This window comes from Pleurodeles waltl, chromosome 7 (genome assembly GCF_031143425.1).
Source record: "Pleurodeles waltl isolate 20211129_DDA chromosome 7, aPleWal1.hap1.20221129, whole genome shotgun sequence".
Taxonomy (NCBI): domain Eukaryota; kingdom Metazoa; phylum Chordata; class Amphibia; order Caudata; family Salamandridae; genus Pleurodeles; species Pleurodeles waltl.
Window position 1 is genome coordinate 855714268 of NC_090446.1, and position 24760 is coordinate 855739027.

The following is a 24760-nucleotide window of genomic DNA, read 5'->3' on the forward strand; positions in this document are numbered from 1 at the left end:
ATGGGACACCCATTGACAGTCATGGTCCCTCACTCAGTTGAGATACTTTTGACCCGCTCCCGAACGCAACACATGACTGGAGCAAGACTAACAAGGTATGAAACGATAATTCTGGGCTCACCGAATGTGCAGCTGAAAAGGTGCACTACGTTGAATCCAGCAACCTTGCTTCCCGGTGAAAACGCTGAAATTGAGAACGCTGAAGACGTCGAGCATGACTGCCTTCAGGTGACTGAATTTTGCACAAAACCCCGACCTGACATTAAGGATACTAAGCTTGATGAAAATGACCAAATTGTTTTTGTTGATGGGTCATGTCTAAGAGACGCATTGGGAATATTGAAAGCAGGATATGCTGTATGTACTGTAACAGGTGTCTTGGAAGCGTCCTGGCTTCAAGGAGTTTATTCCGCACAAGTAGCAGAACTTGTAGCCCTTACAAGAGCATGTCAACTGTCTGCATTGATGAAAGTTACCATTTACACTGATAGTCAGTACGGGTTTGGAATTGTGCACGACTTTGGGCAACTATGGTCACAGAGAGGTTTCCTGACTTCTTCAGGGTCGCTAGTGAAGAACGGGGAGAGAATAAGGGAATTGTTACACGCCATTCAAATGCCAGCCGAAATTGCAGTGGTAAAGTGTAGTGCTCATACAAAAGGACAGGACTATGTTTCCTTGGGAAATGCATATGCGGATCAGGTCGCAAGATTTTGTGCCTTGAACTGCATATTGCTCAGGGATGAATGGAATTCAATAAATGAGCCAGAGCTCGAACCAGCTGAAGTATTTGCCTTGAAGGTCGTAGATACAATGGATGAACTAAAAGCATTGCAGAATAGTGTCAGGGAGGATGAAAAAGCTTCCTGGATTAAATCACAATGCATAAAGAGACCAGATGAGATATGGGTTTCAAATGAGGGAAAATTTGTCTTACCAAATTGTCTCTTATCACAGCTTGCGCGGTTTTATCATGGGCAGGCTCACCTAGGGAGAGATGCCATGATAAGATTGTTCAAAACTGATTGGTTTAACCCCAGATTCCGTCAAGTTGCAGAGGCAGTTTGCCACCGTTGTGTCACTTGTCAGCAGATGAACCCAGGGAAGGGAACAGTTGTGAACATGGGCCACATCGGTAGGGCAGACGGCCCGTTCAGCCGGATGCAGATGGACTTTATTGAGATGCCTGTGCATGGAGGTCTGAAGTATGTGTTGGTGATTGTGTGCATTTTTAGTCACTGGATTGAAGCATACCCCACACGTAGAAATGACAGCCTTACAGTTGCAAAACTATTGCTGAGGGAGTTAATACCACGTTTCGGATTCCCGATCTCTTTAGAATCAGATAGGGGAAGTCACTTCAATAACGAGGTTATAAAGTTACTTTGCGAAGCGCTGAACATTGAGCAAAAACTGCATTGTAGCTATCGCCCTGAAGCATCAGGACTGGTGGAACAAATGAATGGTACACTGAAATCAAGAATGGCGAAAATTTGTGCATCGACAAATTTGAAATGGCCTGACGCATTGCCTTTGGTGTTAATGTCAATAAGAAACACCCCTGACAGAAAGACTGGATTGTCCCCGCACGAAATTCTCATGGGCAGGGCCATGAGACTTCCTGCAGTTCCCGCAAACGCGCTTTTGAATATTACAGATGATATGGTGTTAAACTACTGCAAAGGTCTGGCTGACGTGGTTCGCTCTTTCTCTCACCAGGTGGAAGCAACCACCTTGCCACCGATCCAAGGTCCAGGACACACACTGAAAGCAGGTGACTGGGTCGTGATAAAGAAGCACGTGAGGAAGTCGTGTCTGGAACCCCGTTGGAAAGGCCCTTTCCAAGTGATCCTGACGACCACTACCGCTGTGAAGTGTGCGGGGGTTCCCAACTGGATTCACGCCAGTCACACAAAGAAAGTGTTGTGTCCCACCGATGAGGAAGTTGAAGCGCTGAAACTGCCAGTACCTGATAATAAAGTGCCGAGTGCTGAGACAGAGCAAAACAGAACTAGAAGCGAACAGGCAGAAATAGACGAGAGAGAAATATTCTCTGAGAACGAAGAAACAGATTCACTTGGGGAAGGCCAAGGAGAAACCTCAGACAGCGACGAAGAAGTTGAGGGTGACAAAGAGCCTGAAGCAGCTGAAGGTGACAAAGAGCCTGAAGCAGCTGAAAGTGACAAAGAGCCTGAAGAAAGTAACGGTGACGAAGGGCTCGAAAGAGGTGAAAAAGCAGGAGAGCCTGATCAGAGGAGGGCTTTCCCAGAAGCAGACGGTACAGATAAAGAAAAGGAGAACCTGATTGTCTCCCCAGGAGGAGGGGACAAAGCAGAACCGAACGAGACTGTTCAAACTCCTTCAGAAGAGGTCGCAGGTCCCTCAAGTGGACACAGTGCAAAGAAAAGACCAAGTATATCACCAGTAAAAGAAAGAACTGGAGAAACATTGAACGACAGTGAAGGGCCAAGAGTGAAAGAGAAAAGAAAGGAAGTGTCTGTCGTGGTACCAACATCAAGTGCCGAAAAGGACTTGACTAAAGAGGAAAGTACCAGTGAGGCAGAGTCAAAGAGAGATGCAAAACTGAAAAGGAAAAGGATACCAAACAGGAGATATTCCGGTCCAGAATGGGCATATGTAGTTCATGACGATTGGACTGACGAATTTGTATCTCTTAGCCTCGAGAACGAAGAAGAAGAGATACCAATAGAAAAGAAAAGTTTTATGGACACTGTTGATTGAAAAGCTGGTAAATGACATTGCTTGCTATAATCTAACGTGATACAACCAGCTGAGACATTGCTAAACCGGATGAGACATTTGCTAACTTGATAAGACTTTGATAACATGATTGACTCTTAAACCTGATTTGAGACAACGTTGCCAACTGAAAAAAAAAAAAAAAAAAAAAAATGAGAGAGTGAGTTATTGAACTTTGAAAAAAAAAAAAAAAAAAAAAAAACTCAGTTATTGCCGAAAAGAAACTGAGTTATTGCCGAATTGAGACAAATGCTGCTAACCGATAAGTGACTTGGCTCCTCAAGAAGACTGTGTGAACATTGCGCTCGTTCAGCTTTGTAACTGAATTGCTAAATCGTTTCTTTTATAAGTGCTTCTAGCTCTCTGATTCTATACAGATCATGACACAAAACAGTAAAGTGAAATATTGTAAATATGTGTGTATAGGCTTGATAGTTGCATGTATACTAATAATAATGGCAATAGTGCTTGGAATACATGGTAAGGGTGAGAATGAGAAAATTGATGCTTCTACTTTTGCTCCTGTTACTGTCACTGAACTAACAGCATTGAAAAGACTACAATTAGATGAGAGACACTTGCATGATAAGAAGGAGCTTTCATATAATGTTTTCTATGTTGAGACTATGGATGCGAAAGATTGTTATGTGTGTACACAGATACCGACATCGGTAACGGAAGGGGTGACTTATCACCACATGCCTCTTACATACGGGATTACATGTAGTATAGTAACTTCTAGATTTTATGGTCAAACCAACATACAGTATTTTTACTCAAATGATGATGTTACCTTTGCATATGTTCCTATAATCACGCAGCTTAGCCAGATTTCTAAAGATTGGGATGCTAAAATTATGAGGGAATTTTTCGAGCCAATGCAACCTTTTGAAACGGCTCACGCTCATAGGGAAAACCTTACTTGCTCCCTCTCTGCAGTAGAAATAAGCTTTTTAGATCGCACAGACGATAGAAGGGCACACATGAATGCGAAATTAGAAAAGGAGCTACATAAGAGGACTTCAGTAGATAATTATGATTTTGCCGCAATAAGAACACATGGGAAAATAGCTTTAGATGCTTGGCATGTAGGAAAATTTTGTATATATCGTGGTGAATCTTATTATGACAACATTTTTGTGGGTGCGAGTGAATGTAAACATACGTTTATCTTTAAGGCCAAATGGACATTCATGATGAACGGACTTGACCCTGTCATACCAGGTGTATACTACATTTGCGGGCATAATGCCTATTACCGTCTTCCAAAGGGATGGTGGGGGAGATGTTATTTGGGTATAGTGTTCCCAAAGGTTTATCAACTGGATGACCTATCGGTGATTCCAAAGACATCTGGATCCCATCGTATCCAGAAAAGAGAGACCGCAGCTGCTGTGGTAGGAGATATATTTGGAGCCATGATTCCTTCATTGGGAGTTGTGTTGAATTCCATTAAAATAAGAAAGTTGTCTACTATAGTGGATAACATGTTGACAAAGTTTTCAGGTGCTATAATCCTGATGGATGCTGAACTTGCAGCGGAAAGAGCTATGACTCTTCAAAACAGGCTTGCCTTAGACATTCTTTTAGCAAAGGATGGCGGCGTTTGCAAAATGCTTGGTGCGCGCCACTGTTGCACTTATATTCCGGACAACAGTGTGAAGATTAAAACAATGCTTGCAAATTTAACGAAAGAGAGTGCAGACTTGAAGGAACTGAAAGAACCAGGAGTTTGGGAGAAGGTTGGAAAGGGAATTGCGTCAGTGGGAAGTTGGCTTGGTGGCATTTGGAATGGAATTTATAAAAAATAATACAGGGAATATTAATAGTACTGATTTGCATATTTGGAATTTGGGGAATAAAAAGGGGAATAATAATGATCATGGAAAGAATTAGAAGAAGGAAGGAAGAGAAAATGATGAAAAGAATGGCAGAAGAATACAAAGCAAAAACAAGGGGAACTAAAAGGCAGAGGGAACTGACAGAATTTTAATGGCATAAAATTTGTGGGAATGGTTTTGTGTGATGACAAGTAGTCATCAGAGGAGGGATTGATGACGCTGAAATGAAGGTTTTACATTTATTAGCGCTTAAACGTAGTGTAGCAATAATCAAGTGTGACTTTAATCGAACTAAATAAGATTGTACGGGGACAAATGTGCCCTCAGAGTAGTTTGCCAACATTTATAAGCGTGCTTTATATAACGTGATGTATTAGAATCGTGCTAATTTGACATAATCGTAAACGTGTGCCATGATTTGCTTGTTTGAAATGTTTTAGCTTAGCATAACTTTAGTGGAGGCTTTGGCCTAGTTGCCGTGTCTCACGGTTTAGATGCTCGTATTTTTCCAATGTGCTAATAAACGTGTGTTCTTGCTTGAAGCTGTACTTTTCCAGTGAGATCGGTTCACATGCTTATCTTTAAGGTTTCGTGCCAGCCCGGCATCTTCTTCGTTGCTCCAAGGTCAATCTGCAGGTGCAGACAATGGACGCTCTGAAAGTGAGTTAATTGGTAAAATATGTTGCAACTTACGTTCCCAACTCCAAGGATAATGTATGCCTAGGTAGAAGCTTGTAAATTGATGTTTTTGATTGGACAATTTGAAGCTAACCTATGAACCCTCTAATGGAAGACCCTACTGGATTTGAACTGTTGTCTATAAAAAGCAGGTGCACGAGAAGAAAGCAGCCATTACCGGACATTATTGCCATTGGCCCATTGCGGACATTGCAGCCATTACCCGCCATTTTGCAGGACATTGCAGCTATTATGGCCCATTTTGCTGCGACGCCATTTTGAAAGAGACTTTGATGCTTTCTCTAATCGAGAGAAAGAGACTTTGAGTAATTCTCGCCCTAGAGACTTTAACTTTGATTCGTCCCTTTGCATGAAGTAGTAGTTTTATCTTGCCGCTGTGAGGCAATTGCCCCGTCCACCCTGCCCCTTTGCCCCGTCCCATGCTGATCGAAACCGGTACCCATGCTGATCGAAACCGGTACCTGTGAGACGAAGACTTCCTTGAATGCTGATTGAATTTGGTAAATATGAAAGAAAATGTACAATTGCATTGTGTTTCTTTTTAGGTAACCAACTGCTGATTTTGGATAAGAGCCCTAGTTAGGAGTTTTTCCAAATTAATGTTGCTAAATTGTTTTTGCATGAAACCCCACATGCAGATGCTAATTTGAGGTTAGATGAGGATTCCTTTGTTGCACGATGCAATTTGAGACCTTGTTATGCTGACTAAATGTATGCAATTAGCTCATTACAGATTATAGTTTTAGTGGTTTGTGTTGCTATCATCGAAGGCATTGTTATTCAAATGCTACATAGATTACATCTTTTCCGCCGTTATGGACAGCTATTAATGTTCATCTACGTATATCATTTGGTGTTGAGACATATTTACATTGTGCTAGCTTTGTTAATATAGGGAAATAAATTCACTAACTTTGCATAAACCGGTGTGGTTATTCATGACCGAAAGGTCATGCTTTCGTCGAAATGTATTCTGGATTAATTGTGAAGTGTTATGTTGATCAGGGCATTGCTTATGTTCGCTATTGATTATTGATTTGATTAAATTGATCACTCACGAGTGAGGAGAGTCCCACTTGGTCAAAAGATTCATCGACCCAAGAGCGTCCCAATACAGGTAGTTTAGTAGGTCGGAACGCTCTATCATCTGTAACTGTCCCCATATTAGACGCAAAGTCACTGGATACACTGGGATCTAAAATCACATTGGCAGAACTTCAAGCTGCCATGGCAAAATTGAAAACCAATACAACTTTAGGGCCCCAAAGATTCCAGTGGAGTTCTTCAAACGTTATTCTGAGCTGCTCAGGCCCCACCTCCTAAATATGTTTTTAGAAGCTGGCTAGAAGGGCACCCTTCCGCCATATCTTAGATGGGCCACTATAGCAGTGATCCACAAGGAGGGTAAGCTGAAAGACCACTGTGCTTCATACTGCCCAATCTCACTACTAAATATAAAGGTCAAGATCCTAACCATGTAATTGGCCACTAGAATCCTATAGGTCATCACGCCTGATGTTCAGTTTGGTCCACAGTACTAAAAGTGGGTGCAACTGCTCTACCGCGATCCAGTGGCAGCTGTTCAAGTTAATGTAATACTCTCCGCGAGTTCCACATCTGTAGAGGCACCAGGCCGGGCTGCCCCCTGTCCCACCTCCTTTTTGCTCTCAAACTAGAACTCTTTGCATGCATAGTGCAAAATTACCCAGGGTTCGAGGCTTCATAATCACTGGTGGAGACACAGTAGAGGAGAAGATTGTGCTATATGCAGACAACATCCTCCTCTACATTGCAGAGCCATCTACGACCCTCCTCCTCATCTTCCATTTGTTTGAGGTGTGTGTGTGCCACTCCTGATACAGCATTAACAGGGATAACTCGGGACTCTACCTTCCACAGGGTGAAATAGACCCTTCCCCCATTGCTTGATGCGAGCAGTGGAGGGTTCTAAATATCTAGGAATCTTCATGATGCTGAGGCAAGATCTGCGTTTTGATCATAACAAGGGAATGTGGTAAAAGCCTTCTAAGAGGAGATGTAGAGATGGAGATGGTTCCCCCCTATATTGATGGGACAAGAGGCTATGTTTAAAATGATTTCACTCCCAAATCTGATGTATGTCTTTCAGAATATGTTCTGTCGAATCCCCCCAGAGGTTTTTACTAGGCTGAATGGAGACATGCCGACCCTACTATGGGATGGGAAACACCCTCAAATTGCCCTTAAAACTTTACAATGCAAGCCATGTAATGGGGGATTAGCCCTACCTGACCTGGAAGCATACTACTCGGCAGCTCATTTTATTAATATACATGACGAGTTATTGACCCCACTAGACTACCTAACCTACTGACTGGAACAGGTGAAGTGGGGGGGAAAGTCCTACTTGCACTATCTATATGGGGTCAGGGGGGTGCAGTGTCTCCTCCTGCCTACCCAGGCGGCGTTGGTGGCCTGGGAAAGACCCACAAAGTGTTTTGGTTGGCACTGTAAACCCACTTAAGAAACCCACCTGTTGGAGGGGGGTGGCTCCTGAAGATGCAGAAACTGCAGGGCTTCGAGGCATGGGATATTATCGGGATCTTCACCTTTGGGATTTGATGGAGTGGAGATATATTACTCTTCTCCTCTCTTCAGCACAAAGTTTGTAATGAACGCCTATCAATTTTGAAATAGGCGCAGATCATTAATGCATTCCGGGCCAAGGGGCTACCCCAGAAGGTTATCGGAGAGTATGCACCATTGTAAGGGCAGTTGCTAACGGAGGAGGTGGGGGGAGGAGCGGTCTATAATACTCTAACTAATAACATGTCTGACAACCTCCATAGACTGCAGGGGGAAATGGGTAGAGGATGTAGGAGATCTGAAGGCACTAATGGGGCGGTCCTGATGCATCCCAGGGAGGTAGCAATACAATCAAGGCAGCGAATAATCCAATTCAAAATCCTTCACAGTGTGTACTATGATAGACAGAGTCTGCACGCCATGGGGAGGGCTCAAAACCCACACTGTCCACAGTGCCGGGGAGAGGACGGCTCCTTTTTTCACACAATATCGGGGTGTCTGGTAATAAAGGACTACTGGATGGCAATCACTGAGGAGCTCAGTAGGGTCCTTGCAGACTCAATACGGCTAGAACCCAAATTGATCCTCCTGGGGATTACTAACAATGTGGACCTGCCACAGGCTAAACCTTTGTTTTGTATCTTGGGCCTAGTGGTGACTAAGAGGAACATAGCTCAGTACTCGGGAGTAGGTGAGTACCTGACACTACAGGAGTGGAAATGGGGCATGGACATTTATATGTGGCAGACAAAGTCACATATGCTTCCGGGGGTGCCCCTGAAAGTTCCCTAAGGTATGGGGCAGATACCTGCAATACTACTCCCTGGAGACATTGGACAGTGGCAGGAAACGGAGTCAAGCCAGGCCATTATAGGTGTAGTCAGGGAGTGGGCAAGTAAAGAATCTAATTATCTCTACATTTTGCTTTTGTCTTGAGAATATATCGTCCAACGTTTGCTGGGCATTGGATGGTGGGTGGAGGGGTGTTTATTAACTACTGACACTGTCATTATTATTGCTTTTTATGCACTGGTAATGTGCTCCCGACATTCTGTTTAGCGTTCTCTACAGTTACTGCTGCTTAACTTAAAAAAGTTTTTTTTTTTAAATGACAGCAAAGCCAAAGTAAAGAAAATGAATGTGCAATTCCCATTAGTAGATAATATTACGTCTTTATGGTACTCCAAGTCATCAAAACATCATCGAATCCCTAAATAAAAAAGCCTCATATTAGCAATTAAAATATCCAGTAAAATCCAAAAGCAGTCATTGGGAATGTTAATCCAATAGGACTGGCGTTAATGTGTTACATCGTGCACTTGCAAAAGCATGCTGCGCAATCCACATTCATTTTGGTACACCTCTCACCTGGCTCTTATACAGACCCACAGCTCAATTTGTAATCATACAGGATCTCCACTTATTCTGCATTCACACGGGTGCACCTCTCATCCTACCCTTATAAAACCAACTGCGCATCCTGTATTCACACAGGGCACACTACTCATCTGCATTTATGTACACCTCTTGCCCTGCACTCACAGACTTTTTATCCTGCGCTCATATGCTCACCCTCCACTCTCACACCTTACTCCCTGCAATCAATGTTCATCAGGCACTCATCTACTGCTCACCTCATACCCACCTGCCTGTCACCCAGACACCACTCACCCTGTACCCAGACACCTTTTACCACCTCTCTTCTTGCATTCACCCACCACTAAAACTCCACCCTTGCTAACCACTTACCTCGCTGCTTACATACCCCTCACCCTGAATTCCTACACCATTAACACACCACTCATGCTGATTGTTCACCCTACAGTCTCCTACCTCTGAAACTGTACTTTCATACTGGTCACCTTCACACTTTCCATGGACCTAACACCCACACACAGCTGACGCTACTCACTCACACACTGCTCGAACCATACTCAGACACCAATCTTCCTACAATAAGAAACGTTTATCTTGTACCCAGACATCTCTCACCTTGCAACCTTTGAATGAGGTTGAGGGATGTGCACTTCATGGGTTCTCATGCTGATTCTTGTCTGTGACAGTTGCAAGGGGAGTAGGCTGCCTAGGCACTTCTGGACTGGCCCGATGGCCTTAACTGTTTTATCTGTCCACAAGAAACAGGGATTCTCTGCTCCCACCTATGTGCATGTTTGCTACCTCAGCTGTGTCAAGTGGACAACTATTCACTGATCCTCGGGATGAGGCACCAGCTGCCCAGGAGCTTCCTCCTGACTGCTCTGATGGCCTGATGTAGTGGATCTGGGGACAGACAGACTCCTCCTGCTTGTATGTATGAGCATTTACAGACTACGGGGAGCAGCTGTGCTCTAGCCATGTCTTCTGCACCTACCTGCTCTCGCTTTGTTAAGCATGAGGTAACTCGCTAAGGCCTCGTGCTCAAGCAAGGCTTGTGGGTTGTAATTTTGCCCACCCAGTGGTGCAGTGGCCCTGTAAATAACACCAGGCGCTCGAGCTTGAGGAGCATCAGATATCCATGCCCTTCCTACCCGGTATCTTTGTTAACCACCTACTTCGCACACAGCAGTGGAATGTGTGTTTGGAAGGGTTTTCTGCTATAATGCATAATAGTACGAGTTTCCCTTCCACCCAGTGTTAGCTGCACAACTACACTGCAGTCGAATGGGAGAAGTAGGTGGATGCCCAGCGATTTCAAAGGGAAAGAAATGTGCAGCCTGATGACGTGTTTTGTGTAGGGCACCACTGCCTCACAATGTTTAACAGGTGGCTGTTTTATCTGATGGGAACCCCCTTGGAACCAAACCATGGCACGGCAAGTGCTTTTCTTGTTGTGGAAGCACACAATTTCTGCCCCATCAAATCCTGTACTCCTGGTTCCAAACATGTGGTCGTAGACAAAGTCACTCTATATTGATGCACACATATTTGTCTCGGAACAGCTGCGCTGTCGAGCCAGACCACAAACAGACATTGGCTGTTAAGTACAAGCTATAAATCATTTTACATCTGCAGTCTAGCAAAAGCACTACATTATGTCCTATCATTTAAACCCAGAGGGAACACGAATGGGACAATGAATTCATCAACATAATACCAGAGACTTGACAGACTGCACCCAAGAAGTGGCACACCATGAAAAACACATAAATCTCCAAGGCCTTAATGGACTGATCCAAAGACTACCCTCTCTCTGTACCTCTTATTGTGGTTTTTCAGGATTTGATGACATGAAGTCCTCCAGATAGCTAAATTGCCTCTGCCCAGAAATAAAAATAGAGAGTGGAGGCTGAGGTATTTTTAGTTTATATAATATGTTAGTTGACCAAATACTGACTATATCAAGGGCATAGAAGAATATAATTCAGCACAAGGAAAATGTCATCACATTTATGTGCCATGGAAACAGGCTAGAATGTGAAGTCACCAGTAACTTTTATCTCCAGAATACCTTCTTTTTCTTTGGCCTTTCATTTTTGATTCTTTGAGTTTTTTTGAGCTGGGTAAATATTATACATCATTATTAGATGTTTTCACACTAATTCCCTGTTCACAGTCCTTAGCCTTATTTATTCTACCATCCGGGTGCTCTCATAGGTTACTACTTTTCCTCGTTTTCAGGCAAAATTTGTGTCTTGTGTCTGCATTGGCTGGATGTTGGCTCCCTCGGTCCGATCTTGTGGTAGTTTAAAAATGATGTGGACAATCTAAGAGGCAAATCCATGAATACCACATTCCAAGTAAGAATAGATGATTGTTTTGACCCCCACGATCTAGCAGTACAAAATCTGTCATTTAGCGTTATATTTTTTGCGTTAAATTCGCCCTTGTGTTAATATTATAGGCCAAACTTATTTCAGTCTAAAAACAGTGTAATAAAACAAAAGCACCACAAACAACAACTTCTCAAATTCTATTGTTCCTGTATGTTTGCAGTAACTTTTTACCACATACTGCAATGTTGCAGTAAACGTTTACCATGAATGGCGTGCAATTACGTGAAGTGATGTCATTTTGGGTATTTTGCGTAACCAATTTACAAACTACATTTAAATTTTACCCAAGCCCTAACTATTAAAACAATTTGATTAATTACTTTCCTTTCACTGTGGTGGAAATAATTACTAAAATACTCTTCCTATCAACTCAAACAAATAAATCTGCAAATCTAATACGGATATTATTACAACATCTGTATAATATAGTTAGGTGATAATTTTGAATTGTGAAATAAAAATATCTGGAAAAAACATACAACTCAAGGAGGGCCGGGTTGGAATCGGTCCCTCACATATCATCTCTATGCTAACCATCAAATCACAAAATGTGACGTTCCAGAACAACCCTCTGTCCGGGAACTCTGATGAGGTTTCTTTTCAGTCAGTCAGTCAGTCAGTCAAAATAACTTTATTCGGCGTTTAGCCATAAAATTATACATACATACATAAAAGTCATCATAAAATACAGTACTTATGGCATTCATAAAAAGCAAATCTATTAAGTCTAAGCTTACCGCCCAATCTTACTAAAACAGTATAAGATAATAAAAACTTATAAGAGTGTATATAATGATAAGACAATATAGCAATAAGACAATGCCTAATTTCTCTTAATAAATAGTCACATTACCAGTTCATATCGGTTTCTAATGGTGATAGCGGATTTAATAAAACTAAGAATAGAAATGCAGATTTGTTTGGATGAGAGGCTTTGGATGCCAGTCAATCCTTCTTTGTAGGAAGAAGTGTGCAAGTTACGCAAAATGGGTAATAAAAAGGATTTCCTGGGAACTGAGTAAAGTTTACAGAATAAAATAAAGTGGCAAGTACTTTGTTTCGAAAAGTTATCACAAGGGCATGATGGTAGTGTTTTTTCCCCACACACATTTTATCGGGAACGCCACTCTAAAATGGATCAGATTAAATCTAAAAAGTACGAGTAAAGAGTATAAAGAAGGGGTCGGGAACCAAACAAAATAAGGTTCTAGCAAGTCTGATGATAGAATTTGTATGTATGAATTAAAAGAGCTCAATTTCTCTGCCACTTGGTATCTAAGATTCATAACATGCTCTTTATGTCGAAGTTTAACAATTTATTTCGCATTAGCTGGCAGGAGCTCTGGTTTAAAATACATATACTCCAAATCCAAGTTTCGGAAGCCATTGTGAACAAAATTTAGCCATGGAATTTTGTTACAGTTTGTTAGTGAAATACAATCTTTTACGCAATCGTGTGTTAAAGTAGCCGCCGGATTTGACCATACTTTTATCCATAGCAAAAGTGGGGAAATATCTATCAAATCTGTAATGTAGCGGATTCCCAGTTCCTCATGGCATAAAATGTTCACTATGTTCTTAGGTACCATAAGTAACCGATGAAGGAATTTATTCTCTGCAAGCTGTAAAATGCTTCGACTGGTATATCCCCAAAGGCCACCCCCATAAATCGCCGCCGAAACACATTTAGAGTTGTAGAGCGTGAGGATCTGGTGGACCGGTCTATGCCCTAATCTGCGGGCAAAGCAAAAGATTGCATCAACATTTCTTGCCAGTTGTTGAAACTTAAAATTCAAATGGAATTTCCAAAAAGAGTGGAACTTAGATACAGACCTAGATAGCAAATGTCTTTTACCTTTGTCAAAGTATTCCCCCCCATTCTAAAACATCTGGTACGAGTGTTTTTAGGACCGCAGGTCATAACGTGAGATTTTTTTAAATTGACTTTCAAATCAAGCTCTCGTGTGTGTGTTAAAAAAAGATCCAGGAGAGTCTGTAGACCATTGGCCGTGCGGGCAATTAAAACAGCATCATCGGCATATAATAAAATTGGCAATTGTCTAAAACTCATCCTTGGGAAATCCTTACCATTTTGGACCAAACAATTATACAAGCTGTTTATGTACAGTAAAAACAGGAAAGATGCCAGTGTGCAGCCCTGTCTAACACCTCGATTGGAAACAAGGGGATGGGACCTTTCGCTGTGTTGTCCAAACTGAATTAAAATATAGAGGTCAGAGTATAAGCGTTTGATCAAAACTAACAAATCTTGCTCAATCCCCATTGTATCCATTATGTCCCACAGTTTTGCTCTGTTCACCATATCAAATGCACTAGACAGATCTATAAATGCTAAGTGGATAGGTTCCCTTTTGGCAATAACATATTTACTGAGGATAAGATGTAAATTTAGGGCCTGGTCCACTGTGCCTAATCCAGGCCTAAACCCATATTGAATTGGCGATAAAATGTTTGTCCTTACAACCCAATCCTCGAGCCGGGTCAGAATGACACTCCCCAGTATCTTTGCCGTGGAGTCTATTAAAGAGATGGGTCTATAGCAGAAGGGGTCAAGCCTCTTACCCTTTTTGAAGATCGGAACGATTATTTCCATTAACCATGAGGAGGGGATAGCACTTTGAATAGCACTGTTCAGAACATTTGTGATTAATAGAACCCACAGATCAGGTAGAGATTTAAATAGGTCCACCGGTATCCCATCAGGGCCAGGAGCTTTCCTTAGTTTCATTTTAGTTATTGCTGCACTGATCTCATGTGCCTCAAGTAAAATGCCGCTCTTAACTGGAATTGGAGTAGCCGAACGTGGGAGGCCACATACCTCCCCTCCGTCATTGGGATTATTTGCAGATTGAAATACAGATGAAAAATGGTCTACCCAGACCCCCTCTGGTATCAAACAGTCGTCACCCCTATTTTCCTTTCCTGAAAAATTTGGGTGATTATCCACCTTCCAAAATTGAGAGGGATCCCGTAGTTCCGTCGCTGCCATACGGTCTTCCCAAGCGCTAGTGCGTATTTCATTCTTTCTCAATATTTTCTATTTTTGTGTTAAGCTAACAGGTCCACTTAGGCAATGTTCTATTGAGGAACATGAACTATCACCCACCTATGTGGCATGCTTCTTCACAGGGCTCAACGGCCCCACACAAGAAGGGGGATTCTTTTTATGAAATCTTTTCATTGTCTGTTTTTCATGGTAGTACATTGGTAATAATGGCGAGTGTCATGGACAGCGAGTAGAAGCAATGTGAATACTAAAATTGAATATGATTTCCTGCATAAAAATACTTGTTTTGTGGGGATTTATGCCAAGGTTAAAAACATTGCGAGGGACAATTGAACCCTAATTGTTCTGTTGTCCTTCAACTGTGGTTTAAATGGCTCTTGCCAGAGTGCCTCTAAATCAGCTGACATATCTTTAGGGTCACATTATTCTCATCCTACTTCACAGGGATGAACCTATTGGTTAATGTCCCTACTCCTAATGTGCTAACCTTTTTATGCAACACACTTATAAAAGTGTTCCTTGGTCTGGAAACTCAACTGCTTTGGACAAGGTAGATCTGTAGGTTTAAGTAAACAATTGTGGTGATACAATTCCAACCAACTATCCATCTATTGACAACATGCAAAGTGAGAATGTGCACACAAGTGAGTCAACACATGCAGGACATTTGTGGGCACAGTACACAGTTCTTAACACTGTATGTAGTGTAATAAGTTTGTGGAGCATACAGGGCAGGCTGGCTTACTCTCACAAATGTAAGTTAAGGACCCTTTAGTAATTTAGAGTGACCCAGCATCCTTGCCAGTCAAGGTACCTGGTGGATGTAGTAGAATGGATCTGCCCCATATTGAGTTTAAAGGGCCCCAATATACCTTGAAGATCCTCGGTTTCACCTACTGACTATTACGGTATGCTGTCCTGGAAAACTATCTGTGCTTCCTAGTCCGTATGATAACTGGGAGGAGCAGCATGGAGGTTTATATCCTAAAAGTGGATAATTCCATGTAGCTGCCCTTGTCTGTATCGTAGGTCACATGATACCCTGTCATTGTAACAGCAGGACCTGTCTCTCCCGTTGGCAGACATCTTTTAGGGTACTTCATATAAGTGGTTTGCATACTTTATTGTGGGTAGTGAAAAGGTTGACATCACAGGAGTAATTATATAAATATAATTGGACCCCTAGTCCATATGCCATTACATAACCTATTGGTGTAGTGATGACTTTGTATGGTAACAGCTTGTTACTAGATGTTATTCAGATACTAGTAGATTGGCGAGCACCTGATGGGTGTTGAACTGTTACTATGTAAGGTAGGTGTTGTCTAAATAAAGGATAGAAAATATATCACTATGAACACAATAAATATAAAAAATGCAAAACACTGGAAAAAAACGTTCTAGGGTAGAGGGGTTTTCTGGAACATCACAGCTTTTTATTTATTGGTACAAATATATTTAATCATTTAGAATTTGATTTAATGATTCAATAAAGACACATGACAAATTGGAACTGTTAGCATTTAAACCTATCTTCTTTGTTGCACAGACAACTGTTGATGCATGTATATCAGGTAGATTAAGTAACTATGGAGTGTACTACTGACTATCAGGTTCATCATTTTATCTAACTGTTGAATAGTGTGATTGGCAATACTTAATTTCTGTGTTTTTGAATGAATCATGATACCACCGTTTTTTTTTTGTGTGAAGAATATATTATAATCAAACACCTATTGTGTTTTGACCCTTGAGAGTGATAATTTGAGGCCTAATGAACCATAAGTGGAGGGGCTTAGTGGGATATAAGCACACAGTGATCTGACAATTTGCTCTTATTGCAAGTGGCCTGTTAAGTACTGCAATGTATGGTGGATATTGCACATAACGGAAATCCGAGTTTTGGTCAAACTGAACCTCCATAATTTTCCTTAGATACAATTTAACAACAAACAGCTGGTGTTTGAGACGTATGTTCCACTGGATGGTGAAGCAGTTTTTGTGCATGAACAACATCAATACAGAGGCACTAATGATCTGAGCATGACATACTTCATTAGCCTGTCCAAAAAAACCTGTGGACGGCTCCCTCTGCCTCATTAGAAGTAAAGAACCTGGGAATTCTTTTCAACACAAAACATATTTTAGTCCCTAAGCCAACAAAGTGCCAAAGAGCACAAACATGCAGCTCTCTTTTCTTAGGAAAATTCTCACATTTCACAATGACCATATAGTTGACCTGATGAGAACTCTCAATCTAGTGTACCATTGTGCTAACATCAACTCATATATCTTCAAAGAAACTAATTTCCAGTGTCAAAAGACTTTAGGACAACATCTGACAATGCCTATTTTAGATCTGGTAGTGGTGGATCTCGCAGAGAGTCACAGTCCCGGGTAAGTAGCAGTGAGGCTTCTTGACTCTGACAAAGGAAAAAGCTCTCTTGCGGGTTGCCTCTGTAGCCAGATTCTTGTGAGGTGTTTCCCTCCAAAGGACTTGTTCTGAGTTTGCTTAGTGCCCGCCATAGTGAAAGCTTGATATGTTTTTGTAGGACATACAAGATAGAATGGGGTCTGTTCTTCTCTGGCTTGGAGCATGTAGCTGAAGCACTGAAGCTTTTTTAGACTGACTTACTAAACAAGGGACTCGGGTAGAAGTATTTTTACTGAACTAGTCCAGAAAATGTGGGCCACAGATGTTTACAACCCTTTTCCTCATTTGGCGAACAGGTCCTGCATATATAAAAACAATGGTGGCTGCCCAAATCAGTGAACTGCTTTAGGAATGTCAGAGAGGGGCAGTCATGAAGGTATGTTGGGTTGCTCCTTCAAAAAATAACACAGGACCTTGCAGCTGCTATCCATGCTTCATGTTCATGATCTTGAAAATCTGGCCATGAATGATGGAACCTAACAGTGGCAGAGTTGTTTATGACATACCTCAACATTTTAATCTGTACCTGTGGTCTATTCTACCAGGCAATGAGCAAAGACCACGATTGGTTAGATTGCTGTGACAATTGCGGGTCAAGAATGTCTCTTACAAAGGTAGACCAAACCGGCAAAGGCAAACTGTGACCATCTGTGCTTCATGTTTGCTGGAATACTTCATAAAATACAAACCTCATCCACATGAGTAGTTCAGTGGAATCGCAAGACTAATGTGTACTCAAATTATATAAATGCAATGGCTTCTCATATTTCTATGCATATAGTACAACTAGTACTGATCTTCAAACTATGCTAGATATGATCAGGCTCACGAGCCTATTCAGTTCTTGGATTCCTAATAATCATTAAACTTAACTCTGGGGTAAGGGGAGTGGTGGGGGGAATTTGGTGGTCTGTGTTTTTACTTCTGCTCGTACAGTGTGCACATAAACCACTTTATCTTTACAGTCCTGTATGCAAAGAAGACTTAAGACAAAGCAAGATCTTTTAAAATGTTTCAATCGTTCTGTACTTCACTACCAAGAAACCCCTAAAGGGATCCGGCTTCATGCTTCAAAAGCCACTTTCCGTGCAAGTGTATCTGACAGAGACTAGTATTGCACGTCGAGCGTCCTCTTTGCCAAAGGTCGTTTGTCATTAGACATAAGGTCAACAAGGTAAAGACATTATATATAGCGTTTCAAGCACACAGCTAACAGTGCAAATCTGGATTTGTATCCAGTTAAGTACAACTGCTTTCGAAGTTATTTGACTCCACCCCTTTTTTGTGGGGAGCCACAGTAACAAAGAGGGTATTGACGACTTCGTGGTAGAGTAAGTGAATGGATCATTATGAGCAGCACTGTAGCACTTACATGGAGGGTGGGACATAGAAGGGGCCAGAATGACATACTTTGGCAGATTCGTGTAAACTCTTTTTCCTGTCAGGTGTTGTCCCTTCCAAGTGTTAATGCAGAGCAAATAGGTAAAATTATGTCACTCACACTGCCTGACAAGTCAAGCAACAATTAGTTGGTCTGATAAAAGTCATAACTAACATTGCTCACAAGCTAATGCCAAAAGGGGGATGATCAAAACTCCCACTGTATGGATTCTGTCCTATGGGCTGAACTACAGTGTGAACGGGACTCCAAGAGAGCAATGGGTGAAGCAAACAGATTTAAAGCCCTGTTATATTTGTAGTGTAGGATATTCATTTACGAGATCACAATAGACTGGAAAGAAAGCCTAAGCATTTCTCTCCAGGTCAAAACTAAAAATGAATATCAAACAGACAACTGATCTGTTTATGGGAGCTAAAGTCAATCAAGTTTCATCTGGCTTATTCATTAACAGAATTGCATAAATAGTCAACCCAAGGTTATAAAAACCTCAGTGAGTAGCCTCACGGGCTAGAGATAACTGCAAACAGTAAAATAAACTCAATACGTAGTCAAACAGGATAGGGATAACTTAGAACAGTAAAGATGGTTGAAAACAAATATTAGCAGCTATGACACTAAACAAATCAAGAAACCCTCAAAATCATAACAATATAGGAGCAAATCATAATCCCTTTCAGGAGAGAAATGAGCACGTGTAGTTTCTTGCAGTGCTTTTGACTGAATTATTGCAATAATTATGAAAATGTAGAAACATCTAGGAGAGTCGAAAACTTTGAAGGAAGTGTTCTTCAAAATGTTAAGACAACATATTTTTTGAAAAGTGACATTCTACATTAAAATGTAATTAATGGTTAAGTAAAGGGACATTTAACACTTTTCATTGCAAGTTCATAGAAAAATCAGGTTTCCTGCGAGTAATCTAAGGTCTGATGTGCACCTTCTAGTGCTGCTTTAAGACACTCTTTGTTACGTAGCTAGGTATGATTTCCTTTCCTGCTGGGACAGACGTGGACTGCATAGAAATCCCATCAGATGAAAGAGGTATTATATTGATACCCAATACACTTCATATTTAACGCGTGTCATCTTTGTTAGCCATTTTCAAATGACTGTACAAACTACAATGATGTGCTTACCTGTGCTGGACATTATTGTCTCACTAGACACCGTCTGGCCCACTAGGTCATACTGGAGGAGACTTGAGGACTCTTTTGACACATCGACAGACTTAAGTAGTCCTCTCTGCCAAGTGTATATGATTTCACTTTTGGGGTAGGCATCTAAGGTATGAAACAAAAAGGTACAAGAACAAATTACATCTCGTATGAAATCTTACAATTACATGGTGTAAGGAACTGGAATCTGCTCATCAAATCTGCCCGTATTTTTTGACCACCTAGTTTTTGACCTTTTTTACTGCGGGTAAGTCTCACAACCTTTGACTCACCACGGTAATCTCAGGGTAAATAGACTGCGTGTGTTTACTACCAGTGTCCGCCTTTTAAAACAAGGCTGCTGCTTCACAGCAAAGATTAGAAGCACATGGCTGGTTACACGTAGACACGGCTGTACATGTGCAAGGGCTGTGCGTGGGAGACTCCTGTCATGCACTGCCCAGTAACTGCTCACAGGTAGCTTGGCACAGAGGGGACTCTGCAGGATTTGATATTGAACTGAGGTAGCCTCATAATGTTAGTGGACACTCATAGGGAAAGTCAGTGTGGTTTACTGTCTTGTCTGCAGTGACATCCGTTATACACCTATTGATAAGGGTGCCTTGGAGTGCAGCTTCACTTCCCTTTGGCCTGCAGAGACCAGTGATGGATTGTATTGCAGCGTAACCTGTATGAGAAAATCATCACTGCAAGTCCTCAAAAATATCTGTACAGCGTATGGGTCATCCAAGACTGTCATATTTCTCTGGCTAAGCTCAGGATCAGAGCCCAGTCCTTTGGTCACCCTGCTGTGTCAAGTTAATTACATTCCTCTCCAGAAGCTTAAACAAAGGCCTCACCACACAACGGGAGCAATTAACAGTGCTTCACTCAGCTTGGAGGAGGAAAGGGGTGGGGCAGAATGTTCTGCATCTATCAGTTAACTGTCAAACTGTACCGGGTATGGGCCTAGCCAAGCCCACTGAATGAAGGAGGGAGCCCAGATCTCTGGAGGTAACAAAAGAGGGGTCTCTCTTTGAAGATTTGGTGGGAAAGGTCCTGGCAGTGATGTCAGTGAGGGGCAGAGCTGAGACCCACGTAGCATATGTGACTAGTGAATCCTGGGTGATGCTATTTTGAAATGTCCCAGCAGGCTGTGCAGGAAGGTGGGGACAGAGGCAAAGAGTTGATGTGTCACCCCAGAATGGGCCAGAGGTGCCTCACTTCTGGAACCTTCCACCCTCACTTAAAAGATCTTGTGCAAGAGGAAAGCTTTCTCTTGTTTGTGTTTTTCTGATGGAACTGGTTATAAACCCCTCAGGTAGGCCAGGGCCCGAGGGTCACCAAAGGAGAAGTCCTCAAGTTTATATGCTGGAAGGAGACATGCCTGGGGCCCAATTCCAAGTGTTCCATGGGCATGGGGAAACCATCATACAGTCCAGTTTCTTCATCAGGTGGCCCGGAACCCCAGCTCTGGGCCCCCAATAGTGTTGATAATGGAGGAATTTCGTCAGGCACCCCTAAAGTGGAGAGGAGAGAAGGAGGGGCCCAGGACCCTATCTCTAGGCCCCTGAATGAAGAAGCAGCAGTGGAAGTGCTGCCGCCCTTCCCTCAACAGTGGCAGGTCAGGAGGAGTGGGAAGCCAAAACCGCAACTAGTACCTTGCCTGTAGGAGTGAGCAGGAAAGATGCAACCATCCGGCTCCCACACAGCACAGAAGAGTGATGCACATGCAGGGAACCAGCAGGGGCAGCTAGGAATGGGCTAGCTTGGCTGCTCTCTATCAAGGGAAGTGAATGGAGTGCTCAGATGGGGCTGGGTACACCCCAAAAAAAGAAAAGTCCAGGAGGCAGCGCAGCAGACAATAAAAAGGAAAACCCAGGCAGCATCTCTTCCCTAAACAGCAGAAGAGCCATTAATTAAATATTCACACTCCCTTGAATGAGCACCCCATAATGCCGTGTGGGGCTTCATAACTTGGCACATTTTGTTTCCCCTCATGTTGGTCCCAGGACAGCGGGACCACCACCAACGATGTACAAAAGTTCCAAGGAAACTGCCGGAAGACAGCAACTTACCCCAGGAGGCCCAAAGATGCTTTTTAAAATGTACTGATGCTAAGTCTGCAGGGACCATGACGCAATGACTACACAGAACTTTCTTCAAGTTCACAAGCATGAGCTTTTCATCTGGAAGTGTTGCGCACACTAGGGGCTAAGTTCCTGGTCAAATTCACTTTGGCATAGATGTGTTTCAAAAGAGTATACAAGTGGTGCAACACCCTCTAGGTCCAGAGTATATTGTTACATGCTTGTGAACCAAATTCAATGTCCTCTAGGGTGTTTCTTGATAATTGCAGTTTCGCTAGTTAAAAGTTGATAAAAATGCACACAGACACTTGGGATGATCATTAAAAAATGCTAAATTGAAAGAATAATAATATTCTTAGTGTTTACTGATCAAAAGGTGTATACTTTATTATCATTTTAAATGCTTTATTGAAAGAATAATGTTGACAGTGGTTACTGATCAAAAGGTATATGTTTTATTAACATTATTAAGTGCATTTACACATGGTTATTATTGATTATTGCATGTTCCCTCCAAGATGATGATGTATTGACAAGTGATTTGTTGAACTTGAGCCTTTGACTAAGTCAATGTACTTACCTGATGTGTTTATTGGTCTTGACCCCTTAGGGGGCCAGAGGTGATTATGCAATGTCATTGAAATGTATTTCCATCAGCCTTATGTTTATTTGTAAACTACTGCATAGTATTGGGTAGTGTGTGTGTGTAAAAAGTGTGTAATAAATGTACTTTTCCTTTTTCAACAGAAAAAGTGCAGACTGAACAATCATTTATTGAGTGTTATTATTGAGTGCCAGTAAAGGGTGATTACTAGCTCACACCACCTGTCTTGAGTAGGTCTTGGGCTACTCTGCTTTGCTACCCTGAGAGAGCCAAACCCCACAAGTCACACAACTAATTTCTCATTTCCTGACACATGGCTATAAGTTTTAGATGAAAAGTAAATACCCTTCATTGCTAGAACTTCACATTATTCCAATGCACTGATATACAGTGACAACAACTGTCTTTCAGGGTAATGACCTCACCACAATTTTGAACACTACATATCCCGCTACATATCCAGATGTAAAATATTGATGAATGTGCCGGGGGTCAGTACAGTTGTTCAGCAACCTGTTCAATTGTTGGTTGTAAATCATGGTATGTGAATCTCATATATGTTCAGGCATATTTCTAACAGAATATTTGGCCAAAAAATGTCTAATGAGCATGGCAAGACATAAGTGTGGAAAGATATAACTTCAGAGCTCTCCAGAGGCTCATTTTAACAATACTGAAAACATGATTTGATTTATTTCATGTTAAGGAGCTGATATCTTCTATGCTTAACCAAGAAGTCTATGGATATGATGTGGTTGGTGATTGAATTGAAATGAAATGGCATAGCAAGCTATTACATCAATGAGGAACAAGTATGCCAGAAATGGCTTTGTGATGGCAAAATGCCATAGACACTGATATCTCAGTTCTATGTTTGGATGTTAAACAGTGCATGATTCATGCCACTTCACAAAGATACCAACACCCTGGAGCTGTTTAACATGGTTCTGCAGTGAGGACTTGCCCCTTGAATTGGGAGTTAGTAGTGTATGTACTTGGGTTATGTCATCCACATGCTCTCTGTCACCACAAAAAGACACACACTAAGCAGAAAAACAGTGAGATTAAACATTTTGGGTAGAATGTGGGTAATGGATGTCACTGTTCTGGCATTATCTAATTAATTCAATTTTTCCATACATAATACCATAATGCATAGGAATAAGTAAAGTTCACTGGAGTAAAGAGCTGCATTAATATACACATTAATTCATGACTGTGCATACAGTGGGCTTGTAACTGTAAGTTCAATAAAACAAAATGTGATAGTGTACAAGAAGTCTTGCTCACTGGAATAGTGAACTATACTGGGATTTATAACTCTATGGGGTACCACACAAAGCCTCTCTGCTAAATTTGCTGAATTTGACAGTTCCCTTTTCTGTGTGGTCGCCAAGTTTTGTCTTCTTTTTCTGGACCTTATTTTTGCTAGCATTATGATACTGTATTGTGTGACACTATCATCTATTGCTACAACACATGCTCTGCATGTGTGACCCCTGACCTGTTTTAAGGCCAGGTTTCCCTCAACATGCTGCACAGCTCCACCTGTCTGCCTCCGTACCCCTGACCCCACCCTCGCTGCTGCTGCGAGTTCGAGGCCCTCCACCACCCGCAGGCACCCACAGGCACCCGCCTGCACCTCATCCCTGTTGTCTAGTGGTTGCTATAAGTATTGCTTGTCTGTCCTGTAATTGTCTGTGCGTTATTTGTGCCGTTTTTCCTCTTGTTGTGCCTTTGCGTCTCTGACTCTGCTTTCTCTGCCTTTTCTGCTCTTTGGCTCTGTTTTGTGACTTCCTCCTTTTTTTTGTCTTCCTTGTCTTTTTTTGCCCATTTGTCACCGATTTTTGGCTCGTCCGGCTCCCCCTGTTCCCGCTGCTGCTTCCCCTGCAGCCTCACCACCCTAATTCCCCCATTTGCCCACCACTGCCCACCTCCCAGCGGCTCCTCCCGCCCACCTCCCCTTCTTAATGGTGGCCGCTGCGCAGTGCAGAGAGTGTCCCCTGATCTGTTTTAAGGCCATGTTTCACTCAACATGCTGCGCAGCTCCACCTGTCTGCCTCCGTGCCCCCGACCCCACCCTCGCTGCTGCTGTGAGTTCGAGACCCTCCACCACCCGCAGGCACCCGCCTGCGCCTCATCCCTGGTGTCTAGTGGTTACCGTAAGTATTTTGTGTCTGTCCTGTAATTGTCTGTGCGTTATTTGTGACGTTTTTCCTCTTGTGCCTTTTTGTGCCTTTCCGTCTCTGACTCTGCTTTCTGTGCCTTTTCTGCTCTTTGGTTCTGTTTTGTGACTTTCCATTTGTTGCCGATGTTCGGCTCGTCCACCTCCCCCTGTTCCCGTCGCTGCTTCCCCTGCGGCCAGCCCCCCTCGTCCCCCATTTGCCCATCGCTCCCTGCCTCCTGCCTC

The 24760-nt window shown here is 42.3% G+C and overlaps 1 protein-coding gene across 1 annotated transcript in view; it reads right to left on the reverse strand.

Annotated features, from left to right (window-relative positions):
• The window catches only part of LOC138245633 (gamma-aminobutyric acid receptor subunit alpha-6-like), a 288378-nt gene that overhangs the window by 153445 nt on the left and 110173 nt on the right, over nt 1-24760 (reverse strand). The window contains exon 6 of the mRNA XM_069199369.1: nt 19639-19782. Coding sequence (XP_069055470.1) covers nt 19639-19782 — 144 coding nt within the window. The remainder of the gene's footprint in view (nt 1-19638; nt 19783-24760) is intronic.